This window comes from Aquarana catesbeiana, linkage group LG04, assembly GCF_042186555.1.
Source record: "Aquarana catesbeiana isolate 2022-GZ linkage group LG04, ASM4218655v1, whole genome shotgun sequence".
Lineage (NCBI taxonomy): Eukaryota > Metazoa > Chordata > Amphibia > Anura > Ranidae > Aquarana > Aquarana catesbeiana.
In genome coordinates this window covers 178,752,539-178,774,847 of record NC_133327.1, presented here as the reverse complement: position 1 = coordinate 178,774,847, position 22,309 = coordinate 178,752,539, and the positions used below count along the sequence as shown (strand labels likewise).

The following is a 22,309-nucleotide window of genomic DNA, read 5'->3' as shown; positions in this document are numbered from 1 at the left end:
ACCCTCTGTATTCACTCTGGTGAAGTCTTCTCTTGATTGTTGACCTTGACGCACATACATCTACCTCCTGGAGAGTGTTTTTGATCTGGCAAACTGTTGTGAAGGGTGTTTTCTTTACCAGGGAAATAATTCTTCGGTCATCCACCACAGTTGTTTTCCGTGGTCTTCCGGGTCTTTTGGTGTTGCAGAGTTTACCGGTGCGTTCTCTCTTTTTAAGGATGTTTCAAACAGTTGATTTGGCCACACCTAATGTTTTTGTTATCTCTCCAATGGGTTTGTTTTGTTTTTTCAGCCTAATGATGGCTTGCATCACGGATAGTGACAGCTCTTGGGATCTCATATTGAGAGTTGACAGCAACAGATTCCAAATGCAAATAGCAAACTTGAAATGAACTCTGGACCTTTTTATCTGCTCCTTGTAAATGGGATAATGAGGGAATAACACACACCTGGCCATGGAACAGCTGAGCAGCCAATTGTCCCATTACTTTTGGTCCCTTAAAAAGTGGGAGGCACATATACAAACTGTTGTAATTCCTACACCGTTTACCTGATTTGGATGTAAATACCCTCAAATTAAAGCTGAAAGTCTGCAGTTAAAGCACATCTTGTTTGTTTCATATCAAATCCATTGTGGTGGTGTATAGATCCAAAAAGATTAGAATTGTGTCGATGTCCCAATATTGGACCTGACTGTATATATATATATATATATATATATATATATATATATATATCCCAGCTTAGTGCATCTACATCTCACTGCAGGCCATTAGTATGTCTGGAAGGCCAACAAGGAGAGGCAGACAGACACAAGCCAATAAAAGAGGGCAAGCAGGCTCTGTGACTAGAGGCAACAGTGCTGGTCGTGGAGATGGTGCATCCTCATCAGCACGTGGCCATGGGACACGCTTGGCCTTTTTTTTGGCAGCTGGCTGTGTTGAGCCGCAACATGAAGAACGTGAAGACTTGGTTGAGTGGATGACCAAGCCTTCCTCATCCTCCTCATCCTCTCTCACCCATGCTCAGGGTACTTTGTCTGGCAAAGCAGCTGCCAACGCGGCCTCTTCCCTCAGCTCAATGGCATCAGTGACTCCTTCCCTAGCCCCACCATGTCCTCCTGAGGAGTCCCTCGAACTGTTTGACCACAGTGATGGGTACATGCTCCAGGAGGATGCCCAGTATTTAGAAGGCTCTGATGATGATACTGAGCTAGATGAAGGCAGTAACGTGAGCACGGACAGAGGGAGTGCACAAGAAGGAAAGCAATCTGGCAGTCATGCTCCCCCTGCTGCAGCATACTGCCAGGTTTGCTCCAGTGATGAGGAGGGAGGGGATGATGAGGTCACTGACTCAACGTGGGTGCCTGATAGGAGAGAGGAGGAGGAGGCACATCACCAACGAGGCAGGATGCCCTCCAGGGGCCAGCCTAAGGGCAGCACACTGACTGCATCACACCACAAAGCTCTGCATGTGCAGGGCGCTGCTGTCTCTGCGCGTTATTCCAAAAGTTCTATGGTGTGGGCCTTTTTTGAGACGAGTGCATCAGATCGCACCGCTGCTATTTGCAACATATGTCTCAAGCATATCTCGCGTGGCCAAAACATCTCCCGCTTGGGCACCACATGCTTGAACAGACATATGTTGACCTGCCATGCAGTTCGTTGGCAAGTGTATATAAAAGACCCACACCAAAGAACAAAGAGGGCCTTTCCTTGCTCCTCATCAGCTGAGATCTCCAACCCCACTATACCTTCAGTCCTCTCTGAGACCTGCACTGAGAGGAATGAAGGTGTAGAATTAGGTGTGTCACAACCAAGTACTTGTGGGCAATCTGCTTTCGGTACACCGATGTCAGATTGTACCAGGCAAATTTCCCTGCCCCAGCTGCTGCACCGCCGAAAGAAGTTCGATCCCAGCCATCCACATGCCCAGCGGTTGAATGCTAGCTTGGCAAAATTGCTAGCACTTTAACTGCTGCCTTTTCAGTTGGTAGACTCTGCCCCCTTCTGTGAGTTTGTGGAATGTGCAGTTCGCCCTCCGACAGGGACAAATGACCCATGTGTCCTGTTTGGCTCACGTCCTTAACTTGGTGGTTCAGCGGTTCTTGGGCAGGTACCCGGGCTTACAGGATGTCCTGAGGCAGGCCAGGAAAGTCTGTGTGCATTTCCGACGGTCATATAATGCCAGTGCTCGGCTGGCAGACCTCCAAAAGGAATTTAACCGGCCCAAGAACCGCCTAATCTGTGACATGCCCACCAGGTGGAACTCAACGTTGGCCATGCTGCAGCAGCTGCACACGCAGCAGAGGGCCATCAATGAGTACTTGTGCGACTATGGCACCAGGACAGGGTCAGGGGAGCTTGTTTTTTTTCCCCACGCCAGTGGGCCATGATCAGGGATGCATGCACTGTCCTGTCACCATTTGAGGAGGCCACGAGATGGTGAGCAGTGACAGTGCATGCATCAGTGACACTGTCCCCCTTGTCCACCTATTGGAGCACACGCTGCGTGGAATAATGGACAGGGCACTAGAGGCAGAACAGAGGCAGGAAGAGAAGGACTTTCTTAGCTCTCAAGGCCCCCTTTATCCAGACAATGTTCCTGCGTGCCCGCCGATCAAACAGGAAGGAGGAGGAGGAGGATTGTGTCAGTATGGAGGTGAAGCCTGGCACTCAGCATCAGCAGCAGTCTTTAAGGGATCATTTACAGTCCCAAGAAACACATGGACTTGTACGTGGCTGGGAGGAGGTGGCTGCCGATCATGTCATCGTTAGTGACCCAGAGGACTCCGGACCAAATGCCTCAGCAAACCTATGCTGCATGGCCTCCCTGATCCTGCAAAGCCTGCGGAAGGATCCTCGTATTCGTGGTATCAAGGAGAAGGAACAATAATGGCTGGCAACCCTCCTTAATCCACGTTACAAGGGTAAGGTTGTGGACCTTATCTTGCCATCGCAAAGGGAGCAGAGGATGAAACATCTTCGGGAGGCAGAAAGATCTGTGCAACGCGTTCCCAGAGACTGGGAGGTTACAAACTCCTGTTTCTGGACAACGTGTTGCTGAGGCTTCGGTCAGTCAAAGAAGGTGGCCGTCTGACCGATGCGTTCAGACAATTTTTTAGTCCGCAGCCCCAAGGTATGATCGGTTCCAGCATCCATCGCCAGCGTCTGTTTTACATGGTGCAGGAATACCTAGGGACAAGATCTGACTTGGACACCTTTCCCACCGAAAATCCTTTAGGTTACTGGGTCTTGAGGATGGATCACTGGCCAGAGCTTGCACAGTAAGCAATTGATTTACTGGCCTGTCCTGCATCCAGCGTTCTTTCGGAACGCACATTCAGTGCTGCTGGAGGCTTTGTAACCGATCATAGGGTGCACCTGTCCACCGACTCGGTCGATCAACTGACCTTCATAAAAATGAATCAGTCTTGGATCACCACCAGCTACCAAGCACCTGATGCTGATGTAACCGAATACATTTTTTTGAAATGTCAGATCCCTTCAAAGACTGCCTATGCTGATGCTGAGTAATTATCCTCTTCCTCCTCAATGATCACGATGATAGCTTGCAAGAACATTTTTGGTTCTGGGCTCCGCCAGTCGCGCCACCAGTGCCTAAGGCCCAATTTTTCAGCCCCTGTTTAACAGGGGCATGTAATTACAATTTTTCATACAATTCTTTGCAGCAGGGCTAGTTCCTGCGCTCCAACTAGAGTATCTGTGAGGGGGTTGCAGTGTTGTGGAACCAGTGCCTAAGGCCCAATTTTTCAGCCCCTGTTTAACAGGGGCACGTAATTACAATTTTTGATGCAATTCTTTGCAGCAGGGCTAGTTCCTGCGCTCCAAATAGAGTATCTGTGAGGGGTTGCAGTGTTGTGACACCAGCACCAGTGCCTAAGGCCCAATTTTTCAGCCCCTGTTTAACAGGGGCGTGTAATTACAATTTTTGATGCAATTCTTTGCAGCAGGGCTAGTTCTGCGCCCACCAAGAGCATCTGTGAGGACTTACAGTGTTGTGGCACCAGCACCACCACCACCAAAGGCCCAATTTTTCTGCCCCTGTTCAACAGGGGCATGTAATTACAATTCTTGATCTAATATTTCACAGCAGGGCCCTGTGAGGGCTTACAGTGTTGTGGCCACAAGAACACCTAAGGCCCAAATTTCTGCTGAGTATATAGGGCAGGCCCCTACTTTCAAACATCCAACTTACAAACGACTCCTACTTGCAAACAGAAGGAGACAACAGGAAGTGAGATGAAATCTACCCCTAGGAAGGGAAATTCTCTCCTGTAAGAGTTAATATGGGAAAAACTTTTCTCCTTTCCACTGATGCTTTATCACCAATCCTTGTTTCACAAAAAAACCCAAATTTTCAAAAAACATTTGTCATTGGGACAAAAAGTGAGGTGAAATCTTCTGAAGAGGAGCACAGACAGCAAAACAAATGTCACAGGGGTGATAACCCTTCCCTAGGTTTTCCAAAAAGCTTAAAATAGATTTTTTGGCTGTAGCTAAACACGTTAAAAATGTACCAGTTCAAAATTACAAACAGATTCTACTTAACAACAAACCTACAGTCCCTGTCTTGTTTGCATCGCCTGTATACTGCTGTTCAGAGTATATAGGGCCTGGGGGCCCCACACCTTTCCTTTTTTAATTTGGGTTCAGGGTTCCCCTTAATATCCATACAAGACCAAAAGGGCCTGGTAATGGACTTGGGGGTACCCATGCCGTTTGTCTCACTGATTTTCATCCATATTGCCAGGACCCGAGATTACATTAAAGCTGCAAGCAGTTTTAAATGACTTTTTTTCCTTTAAAAATGACATTTTGTACAGGGACTGTTCTAAGCACGGGAAACACGTGCCACTTTACAGGCATACTATAGACACCCCCCAGGTACGATATTTAAAGGAATATTTCACTTTTTTTTTTAACTTTAAGCATCATTAAAATCACTGCTCCCGAAAAAACGGCCGTTTTTAAAAGTTTTTTTTGCATTGATACATGTCCCCTGGGGCAGGACCCGGGTCCCCAAACCTTTTTAGGACAATACCATGCAAATTAGCCTTTACAATGAGCACTTTTGATTTCGAACGTTCAAGTCCCATAGATGGGGTTCTAAAGTTCGTGCGAATTTTCGGTCCGTTCGCGGGTTCTGGTGCGAACCGAACTGGGGGGTGTTCGGCTCATCCCTAGTCACATGTCTATAATATCTCTTTTTTAAGTGGAATGTGGAAACATGATCTGGAGACAATGTGTAGTAGCATTTCTAATTCTTTTTTCTGGTCAGCAGTGTTTTAGGTTTTAAATATTTGTTAGTCTGTGTCTTTGCAACCACTAGAAATCTGTTTTGATATGTGTAGCACCACCCCCTAATTTGTGTCCAAGGCCCTTTTCCCACTAGTGCAGCGGAAGCCAGGCAAACGGCAACTTTTACTCCTATGGCTTAGTAAACAGTCTAGGGGTTGCCTTTTTAATTTTATTGCAGAATAACTTGGATGGGGCTTAGGAAAGCTGTGGAATACTCCAGAACACTGAACACGAATGTGAGGACACGCTTCCCTTTGCATCTAACATCTTAGATCAGTCCCTTCAGCAGTAGTACATAAAGTGGATAGCACTGGGACACCATCAATCCCAGGCAAGGCAAGCCTTAATGTTGGTGCAACAACAGTTAATAGCAGCAACAGTCATTAGGATCCTTCTCTCAGGTTTGTACGCAACAGTGTCCCTGGGACCTGGATGCCTCCTTCCAGACTCAGGTAGACTCCCCAGTGAATCTTCCAGACTGGATCCCCAATAAAACCCATCTCTTAGCTTCAAAGGAATTTGCAGCAGGATAGCCCCCCCCCCCCCAGCTATGCACAGCAGGGACCTCGATAAGACTAGCAAAATCTTTAGCTAGACTTGCAGGACAGGCAGTAGCCCTTCTGGCTGAGAACCTCTTCTCCTGGTAGATAGAACACTGATTTCCCAGGCACCAAACTATTTATGCCCATTCCCAGCCATTACCTGGGCACCTTCCCCCAGGGATTAGTTGGAGCTGCATAAATATTCAGGCTGCTCATTTGAATCTCCCACCCATATTCTTGATGCCTCCAGAAGACAGGGGGGAACAATCAAGCTTGCAGTCTGCAGAGCCCAGAGCAGACCAAAGCAATCACATGCTGCTCTGCTGATTAAAGTATTGTCTTTATTAGGCTTTAGGATATACAGGGGATATAACAACAACCTTAGCATATGCATAAATGCCTGAAATTGTGCACAAAATATGGCAGAGGTTTTACCCCTTCCTTAACTGCTTTTGTCTGCCCTATAGCAGTTTTACTGCACCAGATCATGTATATACACGTGATCAGACACTTCTGGGTAGGGAATGTGTATGCGATGTCCACCAGCACCATCATGAGGAAAAGACACAGAACTGCAATCTGCTTATGTAAACAAGGCAGATCGCCGTTCTGATAGGAGGGAAGGGATGGAATTTGTGTCCCTGCAAAGCAGGAAATAAATTCCATCTCTTCCCCTAGTAAAAGCACCTTTCACAGTTCCCATAAACAATGGCTAGGCAAACAGTTAACCCTTTGATCGCCTCTGATGTTTAACCCCTTCCCAGCCAGTGTCATTAATACAGTGACAGTGCATATTTTTAGCACTGATCATTCTATTAGTGTCACTGGTCCCCAAAAAGTGACAAAAATGTAATTTATAAGTGTCAGAATGTCCGCCGCAATATCACAGTCCCGCTATAAGTTGCTGATTGCCGCTATTACTAGTATAAAAAATAAATAAAAACATCCCATAGTTTTTGTAGACACTAAAACGTTTGCGCAAACCAATCAATATACGCTTATTAGGGTTTTTTTTACCAAAAAATATGTAGCAAAATACATATTGGCCTAAACTGATAAAGGAATTATATTTTTTCAATTTTTTTATAAAATTGTCAGTCTTTTTTTGTTTATAGTACAAAAATTATAGCGCAAAAAATTAAAACCGCAGAGGTGATAAAATACCATCAAAGGAAAGCTCTATTTGTGGGAAAAAAGGATATACATTTTATTTGAGTACAGCATTGCATGACCGCGCAATTGTCAAGTAACGCAGTGCCGTATCGCAAAAAATGGCCTGGTCATGAAGGGACGTAAATCTTCCAGAGGTCAAGTGGTTAAAGGATAAGTTCACTTTTTTGGAGCCTGTAAAGCATTGCACCTGTGATCAGCAGGTATCTGTGTGCCTGTACATCCCCTACGGGCAAGCAGATACACTGACAAGAAGAATCAGTGAACTACCACGGAGCTCCACAGCACCGCGGTAGTTTATTGAGAACTACAAGCTGACAGCCGCAAAGGCTATCGGGGCTTGTAGGTCATTCACACACAGAGCGGATTTTAAAAAAAAGTGACAGCTAGTACGGGGAACTTCTCCCCGTACTACTGTCACAGGGAGGGGGAGATCGGGCAGCGGCTGCAGCATTGGGAACATGTTTCACCCTAAAAAAACAGGTGGAACATGTTTCCAAAGGTGAATTATAGAATTTTTTTTTAGCAGAGTAGGAATTGCCACATGGCCACAGCAGCCTTCACCTTCAACATTTCTTGTATTTGGTCTCCATAATGGTATGACTTGTATATGCTATAATGCCAATATATACAGTGCCTTGAAAAGGTATTCATAACCCTTGAAATTTTTCAAATTTTGTCATGTTACAACCAAAAACAAATGTATTTTATTCGGATTTTATGTGATAGACCAACACAAAGTGGCACATAATTGTGAAATGAAAGTAAAATGATAAATGGTTTTCAATGTTTTTTTACAAATAAATACCTGAAAAGTGTGGCGTGCATTTGTATTCAGCCCCCTTAACTCTGATACCCCTAACTAAAATCTAGTGGAACCAATTGCCTTCAGAAGTCACCTAATATAAAGAGTCCACTTGTGTAATTTACGCTCAGTATAAATGCAGCTGTTCTCTGCAGCCCTCAGAGGTTTGTTAGAGAACCATAGTGAACAAACAGCATCCTGAAGGCAAAGAAACACAACAGACTGGTCAGGGATAAAGTTGCGGTGAAGTTTAAAGCAGGGTTAGGTTATAAAAAAATATCCCAAGCTTTGAACATCTCATGGAGCTCTGTTCAATCCATCATCTGAAAATGGAAAGAGTATGGCACAACTGAAAACCTACCAAGACATGTCCGTCCCCCTAAACTGACAGGCCGGGCAAGGAGAGCATTAATCAGAGAAGCAGTTAAGAGGCCCATGGTAACTCTGGAGGAGCTGCAGAGATCCACAGCTCAGGTTGAAAAATATGTTCAAAGGACAACTATTAGTCGTGCACTCCACAAATCTGACCTTTATGGAAGAAAGAAAGCCATAAGAAGTCAAGCTTGCAGTTTGCGAGAAGCCACCTGGGGAACACAGCAAACATGTGGCAGAAGATGCTCTGGTCAGATGAGACCAAAATTAAACTTTTTGGCCTAAAAGCAAAACACTATGGGGTTGATATACTAAAACTGGAGAGTGCAAAAACAGATGGAGCTGTGCATGGCAGCCAATCAGCTTCTATCTTCAGCTTGTTCAATTAAACTTTGACATTAAAACCTGGAAGCTGATTGGTTTCTATGCAGAACTGCAGCAGATTTTGCACTCTCCAGTTTTTGTAAATCAACCCCTATGTGTGGTGGAAAACTAGCACTGCACATCACCCTGAACACCCCAACCCCACGTGAAACATGGTAGTGGCAGCATCATGTTGTGGGGATGCTTTTCTTCAGCAGGGACAGGGAAGCTGATCAGAGTTGATGGGAAGAAGGATGCAGCCAAATACAGGGAAAAATTAGAAGAAAACTTGTCAGAGTCTGTAAAAGACTTGAGAGTGGGGAGGAGGTTCACCTTCCAGCGGGACAATGACCCTAAACATACAGCCAGAGCTACAATGGAATGGTTTAGATCAAAGCATATACATGTGGTAGAATGACCCAGTCAAAGTCCAGACCTGAATCCAATTGAGAATCTGTGGCAAGACTTGAAAATTGCTGTTCACAGATGCTCTCCATCCAATCTGACATAGCTTGAGCTATTTTGCAAAGAAGAATGGGCAAAAATGTCACTCTCTAGATGAGCAAGGCTGGTAGAGACATCCCCAAAAAAGACTTGCAGCTGAAATTGCAGTGAAAGGTGGTTCTACAAAGTATTGACTCAGGGAGCTGAATACAAAAGCACACCACACTTTTCAGATATTTATTTGTATAAAAAAACACTGAAAACCATTTATAAATTTTCTTTCCACTTCACAATTATATGACACTTTGTGTTGGTCTATCACATAAAATACATTTAGGTTTTTGGTTGTAACATGACAAAATGTGGAAAATTTCAACGGGTATGAATACTTTTTCAAGGCACTGTAAATAATGTAGGTTCCCCCAAGCCTGGCAAAGTTTGTTCTCCATAAATATTGGATAGGGTCATAGGTCATAGAGCATTTAGCCGGGTACGCTACTACCAGATAGTTGAGCTAAACTGAAACATAAAGAGTTAAGATATCATATGTTAATATTCAGTAATGAAAGCATGTCTTATGGTAATTATCGGAATCCCTCACATTGTCACTGATGACTGCGGCCCTATGCCCAGTCTAAGTTACTGATGACATGTGATGCTCTACAATTAATAGGCATCCTTAATGGGTTAGAACAGTCTATATTAACCCAGGAAACACAGTGTCAGCTGCTAGCATATTAGATCCTTCCTTTCCTAGACTAAAGCACTGCATGTGAACTGCTGAGCAAATGGGCAGGAAGTCTCAGTTTCAGACACTAATGATAAGAAGGAAATATGTGCAAAGGGCGGGCAGGGGGGAGAGTTGACATTAGTATGGCTGGTGCCATATTCATACCATTACCCCTCTAATAATGATGGCCATTGTCAGAGCAAAACTAATGATATTTAATGGTAGAGTCACAAACGAAACAGTAACGCTCTGTATAGCATACAGAAGATAAACACTTTGCTGTATGCTTTACAGACTTTACAAATATTATTTCTAAAAGTAAAGATGTGTATTATATAGGTTATAAAATCCAGTGGTGACCTTCAATATGTCACTAGCTCTATAAAGCAGTATCAGCATTTCTTGTTTGTATGTACCCTATAAAATAGGCCCAAACATTTGAAATGCATCCAATGTACTTTTTAGACAGAAACAATATACAGTGCCTTGAAAAAGTATTCATACACCTTGAAATTTTCCACATTTTGTCAGGTTACAACCAAAAACTTAAATGTATTTTATTGGGATGTTATGTGATAGACCAACACAAAGTGGCACATAATTGTGAAGTGGAAGGAAAATGATAAATGGTTTTCAAAATCTTTTACAAATAAATATCTGAAAAGTGTGGCGTGCATTTGTATTCAGCCTTCCTGAGTCAATACTTTGTAGAACTACCTTTTGCTGCAAAATCCCAATAAAACACATTTACGTTTTTGCTTGTAACATGACGAAATGTGGAAAATTTCAAGGTGTATGAACAATTTTTCAAGGCACAGTACAGTATAGTAGAATTTAAAGAGATGTATGGGAATTATTTTTTAACCACTTGCCGACCAGCCACCGCAGTTGTACTGCGGCAGAATGGCACAGCTGGACGAAACAGCGTTATGCAACGTAGCTTCGCCCTGTGGCCACTAGCCCCCCCCCGAGCTGATGTGAGTGCCCGGCGGTCATGATCACCTCCGGGATCCCGCGATTGCCGCTGACACATGGAGAACCGTTGATCTGTGTGTGTAAACACACAGTTTCCGGTTCTCTGAGGGGAGAACAGACAGATTGTGTGTTCATACAGAGTATGAACAGCGAGCTATCATCTCCCCTGCACAGTCCCCTCCCCCCTTCAGTTAGAACACACACTAGGGAACACATTAACCCCTTGATCGCCCCCTAGTGTTAACCCCTTCACTGCCAGTGACATTTTTACAGTAATTAATGCATTTTTATAGCTTTGATCGCTGTATTAATGCCAATGGTCCCAAAAATGTGTCAAAATTGTCCGATGTGTCCGATATAATGTCGCAGTCCCGATAAAAAACGCAGATCGTCGCCATTACTAGTAAAAAAAATAATTAAAATGCCATAAAACTATCCCCTATTTTGTAGACACTATAACTTTTTTGCAAACCAATCAATATACGCTTATTACAATTTTTTTTACCTAAAATATATAGAAGAATACATATCGGCCTAAACTGAGGAAAAAAATAGTTATTTTTATATATTTTTGGGGGATATTTATTATAGCAAAAAGTAAAAAATGATGCGTTTTTTTAATCAAAATTGTCGCTCTTTTTTTGTTTATAGCGCAAAAAATAAAAAAACCGCAGAGGTGATTAACCACTTGACCACTGAGCACTTAAACCCCCTTAATAACCAGACCAATTTTCAGCTTTCAGTTCTCTCACATTTTGAATGACAATTACTCAGTCATGCAACACTGTACCTATATGAAATTTTTGTCCTATTTTCACACAAATAGAGCTTTATTTTGGTGGTATTTAATCACCGCTGGGTTTTTTATTTTTTGCGCTATAAAAGAAAAAAGACCGAAAATTCTGTAAAAAAAATGCATTTTCTTCGTTTCTGTTATAACATTTTGCAAATTAGTAATTTTTCTTCATATATTTTGGCCAAAATTTATACCACTACATATCTTTGGTAAAAATAACCCAAATCGGTATATATTATTTGGTCTTTGTGAAAGTTATAGAGTCCAAAAGCTATGGTGCTAATATCTGAAAATTGATCACACCTGAAGTACTGAAGGCCTAATTTCTTGAGACCCTAACATTCCAGAAAAGTACAAATACCCCCCAAATGACCCCTTTTTGGAAAGAAGACATTCCAAGGTATTTAGAAAGATGCATGATGAGTTTTTTGAAGTTGTCATTTTTTCCCACAATTCTTTGCAAAATCAAGATTTTTTTTCTTTTTTTTTTTTCACAAAATTGTCATATTAGCAGGTTATTTCTCACACACAGCATATGCATACCACAAATTACACCCCAAAACACATTCTGCTATTACTCCCGAGTATGGCGATACCACATGTGTGAGACTTTTACACAGCGTGGCCACATACAGAGGCCCAACATGCATGGAGCACCTTCAGGCGTTCTGGAGCACCCAGGCCAATCCTGACATTTCTCTCCTACATGTAAAAATCATCATTTATTTGCTATAAAATTACATAGGACCCCAAAACATTATATATGTTTTTTTAGCAAAGACCCTAGAGAATACAATGGCGGTTGTTGCAACTTTTTATCTCGCACGGTATTTGCGCAGAAATTTTTCTAACGCGTTTTGTGCTTTAAAAAAAAAAAAAAACAGTAAAGTTAGCCCAATATTTTTGCACAATGTGAAAGATGAAGTTATGCTGAGTAAATAGATACCTAACATGTCACCCTTCAAAACTGCACACACTCGTGGAATGGCGCCAAACTTCGCTACTTAAAAATCCCCATAAGCGACGATTTAAAATTTTTTACTGGTTACATTTTTTGAGTTATAGAGGAGGTCGAGGGCCAAAATTATTGCTCTCGTTCTACCAATCGCAGCGATACCTCACATGTGTGGTTTGAACACCATTTTCATATGTGGGCGGGACTTACGTATGCGTTCGCTTCTGCATGCGAGCACACGGGGAAAATTTTTTTTTTTGTTTATTGTTCATTTTACTTTATTTTAGTTTGACACTTTTTTTTTAAAAATACATTTTTTGATCACTTTTATTCCTATTACAAGGAATGTAAACACCCCTTGCAATAGGAATATGGCATGACAGGTCCTCTTTACAGTGAGATATGGGTTCAATAAGACCCACATCTTACCTCTAGGCTGGGAAGCCTGAAATAGAAAAAAAAAAAAGACGATCCTGGCTTCGATCGTAGCTGTGAGTCGGTAGAAGCACCTGAGGGCGGCGGGAGGGGGCGACACCCCCTCTCGCCTCCCGTAAGAACGATCAAGCAGTGGAACAGCCACTATGATCATTATTATGGTGTAGGGAATCGCCGGCTGAAAAAGACGATATCTGAATGATGCCTGTAGCTGCAGGCATCATTCAGATATCCCCGCACAAAGTCAAGGACGTCGTATGACGGCCGGCGGGCAGGAAGTGGTTAAAACGCATTTTTTTTAAACCCAAAGTTGTCCATTTATACAATATTTCTAACACATAGCATGTACATACCAAAAATGACACCCCAAAATAGATTCTCCTACTCCTCCTGAGTACGGCGATACCACATGTGTGAGACTTCCACAGCCTGGCCACATACAGAGGCCGAGTACAGCCTAGTATGGCTGAGCATGGCAGAGTATGGATGAGTATGGCTAGGTATGGATGAGTATGGCTGAGTATGGCTAGGTATGGCTGAGTATGGCTAGGTATGGCTGGGTATGGCAGAGTATGGCTGGGTATGGCAGAGTATGGCTGGGTATGGCAGAGTATGGCTGGGTATTGCTGGGTATGGCAGAGTATGGCTGGGTATGGCAGAGTATGGCAGAGTATGGCTGGGTATGGCAGAGTATGGCTGGGTATGGCAGAGTATGGCAGAGTATGGCTGGGTATGGCAGAGTATGGCTGGGTATGGCAGAATATTGCAGGGTATTGCAGAGTATTGCAGGGTATTGCAGAGTATTGCAGAGTATTGCAGAGTATTGCAGGGTATTGCGGGGTATTGCAGAATATTGCGGGGTATTGCAGAGTATCACAGGGTATTGCAGGGTACTGCGGGGTATTGCAGAGTATTGCAGGGTATTGCAGAGTATTGCGGGGTATTGTAGGGTATTGCAGAGTGTTGCAGGGTATTGCGGGGTATTGCAGAGTATTGCAGAGTATTGCGGGGTATTGCAGAGTATTGCAGAGTATTTTGGGGTATTGCAGAGTATTTTGGGGTATTGCAGAGTATTGCAGGGTATTGCAGAGTATTTCAGGGTATTGCAGAGTATTTCAGGGCATTGCAGAGTAGTGCAGAGTAGTGCAGGGTATTGCTGAGCATTGAGGGATGGCTGAGCATGGATGGATGGATCCATGGATGTGACTGCAATTGTCACAGAGCAGCGCTGTGGGCACTACACATCCAGTCTACAGCGCTGCTGCCATCCGATCCCTCCCCCTCTCCTCTCACACTGTACCGATCGGTACACAGAGGGGAGAGAAGAACCGGCGTCATGACATGACGCCGGTTTGTTTACATGTGATCGCTCCGTCATTTGATGGAGCGATCACATGGTAAACAGCCACGATCAGCGGCCATTTACCGTGATCCGAGAGGACCCGGCGGTCACGGAGGTTCTCGGGTGTGCGCCCCAGGGGGCCTGCAAGAGCAGGATTCTGGGAGGACATCACTGTACTGCCGGTTGGTAACTGGTTAAATACCACCAAAAGAAAGCTCTATTTGTGAGAAAAAAAGGACGTCAATTTTGTTTGGTTGCAACGTCGCACGGCCGCGCAATTGCAAAAGTGCTCTGGTCAGGAAGGGGGTAAAATCTTCCAGGGCTGAAGCATGAATCATACTCACCTAGGTGGATGCAGCATCGGTTTGATGCTGCATCTGTCCCCTGCTGGCTCCAACACTGAGAACTAAGCGATCAAACACTGCTGAACGCTCGGTTCTCAGGGCTCTCTGCTCTGCCCCCGCTCTCACTGGAGCGCTGGGCTGTTGAAGGGGGCAGAAGCGGCCGGCTCAGGCTCTCAGCAGCTCTGTGACATCAGCCGACATCGGGTTTCAGCCGGCTGTCTGCTAAGAACGGATCCCCTGTGATACAGCCAAGCAAGCTTTGTCTGTTTTGTCTGGACTTCTCCTTTAACTCACTTTGGCCATGTATCCAGTGTTTAACTGCTATTTTTTTTCTTGTATTTTTAGAAGCTCCCTGCATGTTCTGGTTGTCTTTAGTAGTAATAAATATAAGTATGTGCGTGTTAATATGACTACAATACAAATGCATATTTATCAGTTATTAAAAAAACACATCTAGCAGGTAGCTGTGTTTGAGTCTAATTTAAATAAATATTGGTTGCTAAAATCACTAAAAATACTTATTTTCCATTGCAGCTACTAGCAGGTTTGTAGCAGCCCTGATGTACTTACATATGAGATATGATATGGACTTTCTCTTTCCAGTTTAATATGCCCATTGATAGCACTGCTTGTACTGGAGATGAGCAGATAATTTTTCCATTGCATGTTGGGAGCTATGCTGTTTACATCCTGTTTTAGACCTACTCAACTATAACACAGGAATTAAAAATTACAGTAATTCTACATATACCTGGCAGTTCAATACATGCTGTCACCATAAAAACTGTGCATGTCTATACATGTATAGTTATATTGCATTTACAATAACCATACATTGCATACATAAGGAATCTGTAAACCCTTACATATATCCAGTGAAGTGACTGACCTCAGGTGATACACAGAGGTGAAACAAATCCTTCCCCATAAGTTGTACCTGTTTATCTGCACTCTTCTCTTCTCTACATCCGTTCAAAGTCCAGAATTTATAAAGCTTGTCTGAGCCATCAGAAAAAAGGGGATGCAGAGCTGAAGTTACACTCTGCAGAGCTCAGTAAGGAGGGATCTGAGAGCTGATTGGAGGGAAGCGACCTGCCTTTCATAAAGGAACAGAGCTGAGGCTGTCAATCATCTGGAGCTCCCTTCCAGTCACCTTTTTTTTGGTGTCAAGAAAACTTGTCAGAAGTGATTCATGCTGATAACAGAGGAATGAAGCAGCACACAGAAGTGACTGTACACACTATAGAGAGATACTGTATGCTTTGTTTATATTTCATGTCTAAGGTTTACAACCATTTTAAGGTTAGCCAAGCAGGGAATGAGTCAAGGGTCTAATGGGACAATAAGTAAACGTTTTAATATCAGAAGAGAATAGCGAATTTAATATTGCAACCCACCGGATGGCTTGAAGTAGTGGCATAGGCCTCTTGAAGTCCAATGTTTCCATTATTTAGACCCTATGAACAAGCAGAAAGTTGATATCAAACTTATTAATATTGCATAATCTTTTATTTCATCTGCAAGTTTTGGACTGGTGGTAAAGCCAACCTTGACATTTTCAGAGAACAATCTAGGTTAACATCCACATGCAATACATTTTCTGCTATACAATGTAGAAATGTTCCAACATTTGTTCTTTTTTTTTTTTTTTTTTTAATTATGAAGAAAATTAAACAAATCTTTTGTCAGCTCTATACATATATTGGCAGAGTTAGGCAAAAGATTCCACCAGGTTCTAAAGAGAATAAAGAGACATCTCACCGTCCGCTGTTCTTAATAAATGCTTGTTTATAGCCATTCTTGAGGTTAATGACACAAAGTGATGGAATTCAAGTGGTAAGATGGGAGTTAAATTTAGGGATGTAATGACAGCGAGTCTTGGACTAGAAGAACATGGCCAGTCTGATAATTGCACTGTTGTTATGTTACACTTAGGATGACAGATGCGATTTAATGGAACTGAATGGATGTAGCATGCAGCAGCACAGAGATGTATTATTTTCAGAGAATTAGCTCATTGACAGTCACATGTTTGAAATGCCCCAACTACAACACTCTTCTTGTCATTGAATAAAAACAGGACAGTCTCATTGGTGTGACAGACGATTAAAGGATACGGTTTATGGACTGTACAGGACATCCAAGTGGTGTTACCATACTAGCTATAAATGAGCACTAGTTCTTTCAAAGAATCACATTCCTGAGTTTGCAGTCATTGCCATATAAAACTCTTTAAAACTTCAAAGCTTTGTTTTTCCTGGTGGGGAAAATAAAATTTTTCGCTACCTATTTTTGCTGCTAAACCACAGCCTTTGTTTAATAACATGTAACCCACAGCAATTCTTAAGATTTTAGCTTTCATGGACTTAAAACACTCGGAACCATTGAAAATAAAATTACTATTGGCTTCTAATATATACTGCCCACTTTGACATCAATCTATGGCATTCGGACTTCCGTTTTGAAAAAACTGTCATAAGACACAAACAAATAAGCAAATAAGACACAAACATTGTTTGAAATGTACCCTTAGACATTAGATGATCAGCATCCATTTTTAACAACTTTAGCTCTCTCTATGAACACCTTTCCACAGTTGCATAGATTGATCATTGACAGAATGTCTAGGTCCTTCACTATAGTTGCCTGAAACAAACATGTAACTAAGGCTACGTTAATGTTCTTACATTCAAATTACTTGTGTCCAAATGCTGCCCTGGGGAAAAATACAGAAGAACTTTCCCATAGTGACCATATTCCATATTTGAGTATGGATTTTACTACTTTTTATAGAGATAGTCCACATGCAGTCGTAAAGCTATGGCCCTATAGAACTATATAGTAAAGGAATGAGTGACTCTCAGGTAACCAGGTTTGTCCTTCTGGCTAGACAGAATTAGTGGAACAGCATTTACATTTCCCTGAAATTTCTTCATAGAAATTGAAGATTTTGGTAAAAAAGGTTTGCCATTTTGGTAAAATGCATCAGAATAAATGAGGAGAATAAATGGATGTGGTCTTAAGGGTGCAATGGACTTTAATGGTCACTGATGGTTACCGAAGCTCCTTTCAACTACGCTGCTCTTTGTTCTTGTGCAACAAATGGCTTCTAAACGGCTTAATTATTTTATTTTTTCACAGAAAGAAAAACAGACAGCAAAAAAGTCAAGAAATTGTAAGCAACATTACACATAATAATTATATCCCCAAAAAACAAACACACCAGACTACTCCAAATATACCACCCAAGAACACACTATGCAGCTCAATGTACTAAACTGAGATGGTCTTTGTGGTGAAATCATTGTTGCCAAAATCACTTATTACAAGATACAAAGCACAGGGGTTCAGAGTAGTCAGCAAGGTATCATGTAACTTAGGCTGGCCATAGATGATGCAATTTTCTTTCTTGCAACCACGGGTTGCAGGAAAGAAATTGCTTTATTCTCCCATCAATACAGTCAGTGTTGAGGAAGGAATATCTCCCGTGGAGTTACTGTGTTCTCCTTGCGTGGAGCTGTCCCTGCTGGAGAACACAGTGATTATTTCTAAAATCCGACACGCTTATTGTACTCAAGTTGATCAATGGATTAACTGGTACAATCAGCCTGCCCGTAGATGGTTGGAATCTCGACAGGTCATTGCTGAACTGGCTGAGATTTGAACCATCTATGGCTGGCTTTACTCAGGGATGTCTGAGTTTAGGATACTGCGACCACAACTGCATAGGGAGTAAATCCTTCATATATGGCACTAGACAGGTGCTACCTGAATAAATCTATTTAAAAACTGAAAAAAGTACATTTATTTATGTTTTATTGCTAAAGTGGTAAAAGAGAAAATTTCCAGGCAGACAGCCATTCTCCTGTTCTTCTTCACAGCCACCATTATTCATGTCAATCAGGATTCAAAAAAATGCACAATTCTATGAAGATTCCATATACAGTATTATGAGAATTGCAGTATTCCTTGATAGTTCTTAGTTCACCCAATTCACTACAAAAGTGTGAACTGATTCTCCCTATTGGAAATAATTTCATAGTTTCCATGGCTTTATTTTAAGGACAGCAATGGCACTCGAGTCAACAGCCTAGTGGTGAACATAAGGGAACTAAAACTCTTGTGTGATTCTACAACCCCTGGCAAAAATGATGGAATCACCAGTCCCTGAGGATGTTCCTTCAGTTGTTTATTGTTGTAGAAAAAAAAGCAGATCACAGACATGGCCAAAAAATAAAGGCATTTCAAATGGCAACTTTCTGGCTTTAAGAAACACTAAAAGAAATCAAGAAAAATAATTGTGGTGGCCAGTAACAGTTAGATTTATAGAACAAGCACAGGGAATAAATTATTTAATCACTCAATTCTGAAGAAAAAATTATGGAATCATGAAAAACAAACAAACAAAATAACGCTCCAACACATCACTAGTACTTTGTTGCACCACCTCTGGCTTTTATAACTGCTTGCAGTCTCTGAGGCATTGACTTAATGAGTAATAAACAGTACTCTTCATCAATCTGGCTCCAGCCTTCTCTGATTGCTGTTGCCAAATCATCTTTGCAGGTTGGAGCCTTGTCATGGACCATTTTCTTTAACTTCCACCACAGATTTTCAATTGGATTGAGATCTGGACTGTTTGCAGGCCATGACATTGACCTTATGTGTCTTTCTTCAAGGATTTTTTTTCACAGTTTTTGCTCTATGGCAAGATGCATTATCATCTTGATAAATGATTTCATCATCCCCAAACATCCTTTCAATAGATGGGATAAGAAAAGTGTCCAAAATTTCAATGTAAACCTGTGCATTTATTGAAGATTTAATGACAGCCATCTCCCCAGTGCCTTTACCTGACATGCAGCCCCATATCATAATTGACTGTGGAAATTTGCATGTTTTTTTCAGACAGTCGTCTGCATAAATCTCATTGGAACGGCACTAAACAAAAGTTCCAGCAGTTCTTGACGGTTTGATGTCTTCCTTGGCAGGGATGAGCTTCGAGTTCGAGTCGAACTCATGTTCTACTCGAACATTGGCTGTTCGCAAGTTCGCCAAACAGCGAACAATTTGGGGTGTTCGCGGCAAATTCGAATGCCGCGGAACACCCTTTAAAAGTCTATGGGAGAAATCAAAAGTGCTAATTTTAAAGGCTTATATGCAAGTTATTGTCATAAAAAGTGTTTGGGGACCCGGGTCCTGCCCCAGGGGACATGGATCAATGCAAAAAAAAGTTTTAAAAACGGACGTTTTTTCAGGAACAGTGATTTTATTAATGCTTAAAGTCAAACAATAAAAGTGTAATATCCCTTTAAATTTCGTACCTGGGGGGTGTCTATAGTATGCCTGTAAAGGGGCGCATGTTTCCTGTGTTTAGAACAGTCTGACAGCAAAATGACATTTGGAAGGAAAAAACTCATTTAAAACTACCCGCGGCTATTGCATTGCCGACAATACACATAGAAGTTCATTGATAAAAACGGCATGGGAATTCCCCACAGGGCAACCCCGAACCAAAATAAAAAAAAAAAAATGATGTGGGGGTCCCCCTAAATTCCATACAAGGCCCTTCAGGTCTGGTATGGATATTAAGGGGAACCCCAGCCAAAATTAAAAAAAAAAATTGACGTGGGGTTCCCCCTAAATTCCATACCAGACCCTTCAGGTCTGGTATGGATTTTAAGGGGAACCCCGCGCCAAAAAAAAAAAACGGCGTGGGGTCCCCCCAAAAATCCATACCAGACCCTTATCCGAGCACGCAACCTGGCAGGCCGCAGGAAAAGAGGGGGGGACGAGAGTGCGGCCCCCCCCCCTCCTGAACCGTACCAGGCCACATGCCCTCAACATTGGGAGGGTGCTTTGGGGTAGCCCCCCAAAACACCTTGTCCCCATGTTGATGAAGACAAGGGCCTCATCCCCACAACCCTGGCCGGTGGTTGTGGGGGTCTGCGGGCGGGGGGCTTATCGGAATCTGGAAGCCCCCTTTAACAAGGGGACCCCCAGATCCCGGCCCCCCCTGTGTGAAATGGTAAGGGGGTACTTACCCCTACCATTTCACTAAAAAACTGTCAAAAATGTTAAAAATGACAAGAGACAGTTTTTGACAATTCCTTTATTTAAATGCTTCTTCTTTCTTCCTTCATCTTCTTCTTCTTCTGGTTCTTCTGGCTCTTCTGGTTCTTCCTCCGGCGTTCTCGTCCAGCATCTTCTCCGCGGCGTCTTCTATCTTCTTCTCCTCGGGCCGCTCCGCACCCATGGCATGGGGGGGGGGGAGGCTCCCGCTCTTCTCTTCATCTTCTTCTCTTCTTCATCTTCTTCTTCATCTTCTTCTTCTTCTTCTCTTCTTCCTTCTTCTGTTCTTCATGTCTTCTCCGGGCCGCTCCGCAGCCATGCTGGCATGGAGGGAGGCTCCCGCTGTGTGACGGCGTCTCTTCGTCTGACGGTTCTTAAATAACGGGGGGCAGGGCCATCCGGTGACCCCGCCCCCCTCTGACGCACGGTGACTTGAGGGACTTCCCTGTGACGTCACGGGGAATGCCACAGGGAAGTCCCGTCATGTCACCGTGCGTCAGAGGGGGGCGGGGTCACCGGGTGGCCCCGCCCCCCGTTATTTAAGAACCGTCAGACGAAGAGACGCCGTCACACAGCGGGAGCCTCCCTCCATGCCACAGCATGGCTGCGGAGCGGCCCGGAGAAGACATGAAGAACAGAGCAAGGAAGAAGAGAAGAAGAAGATGAAGAAGAAGAAGAAGATGAAGAAGAGAAGAAGATGAAGAGAAGAGCGGGAGCCTCCCCCCCATGCCATGGGTGCGGAGCGGCCCGAGGAGAAGAAGATAGAAGACGCCGCGGAGAAGATGCTGGACGAGAACGCCGTAGGAAGAACCAGAAGAGCCAGAAGAACCAGAAGAAGAAGAAGATGAAGGAAGAAAGAAGAAGCATTTAAATAAAGGAATTGTCAAAAACTGTCTCTTGTCATTTTTAACATTTTTGACAGTTTTTTAGTGAAATGGTAGGGGTAAGTACCCCCTTACCATTTCACACAGGGGGGGGCCGGGATCTGGGGGTCCCCTTGTTAAAGGGGGCTTCCAGATTCCGATAAGCCCCCCGCCCGCAGACCCCCACAACCACCGGCCAGGGTTGTGGGGATGAGGCCCTTGTCTTCATCAACATGGAGACAAGGTGTTTTGGGGGGCTACCCCAAAGCACCCTCCCAATGTTGAGGGCATGTGGCCTGGTACGGTTCAGGAGGGGGGGGGCGCACTCTCGTCCCCCCCTCTTTTCCTGCGGCCTGCCAGGTTGCGTGCTCGGATAAGGGTCTGGTATGGATATTTAGGGGGACCCCACGCCGTTTTTTTTTTTTTTTTTGGCGCGGGGTTCCCCTTAAAATCTATACCAGACCTGAAGGGTCTGGTATGGAATTTAGGGGGAACCCCACGTCAATTTTTTTTTTAAATTTTGGCTGGGGTTCCCCTTAATATCCATACCAGACCTGAAGGGCCTTGTATGGAATTTAGGGGGACTCCCACATCATTTTTTTTTTTTAATTTTGGTTCGGGGTTGACCTGTGGGGAATTCCCATGCCGTTTTTATCAATGAACTTCTATGTGTATTGTCGGCAATGCAATAGCCGCGGTAGTTTTAAATGTGTTTTTTCCTTCAAAATGTCATTTTGCTGTCAGACTGTTCTAAACACGGGAAACATGCGCCCCTTTACA

At 43.3% G+C, this 22,309-nt stretch overlaps 1 protein-coding gene across 1 annotated transcript in view; it reads right to left on the bottom strand.

Moving 5' to 3' along the window:
* SGPP2 (sphingosine-1-phosphate phosphatase 2) overlaps nucleotides 1-22,309 on the bottom strand; it is a 92,416-nt gene that overhangs the window by 45,668 nt on the left and 24,439 nt on the right. Inside the window, exon 2 of the mRNA XM_073625948.1 lies at nucleotides 15,992-16,051. Within this exon, the coding sequence (XP_073482049.1) occupies nucleotides 15,992-16,051 (60 nt within the window). The remainder of the gene's footprint in view (nucleotides 1-15,991; nucleotides 16,052-22,309) is intronic.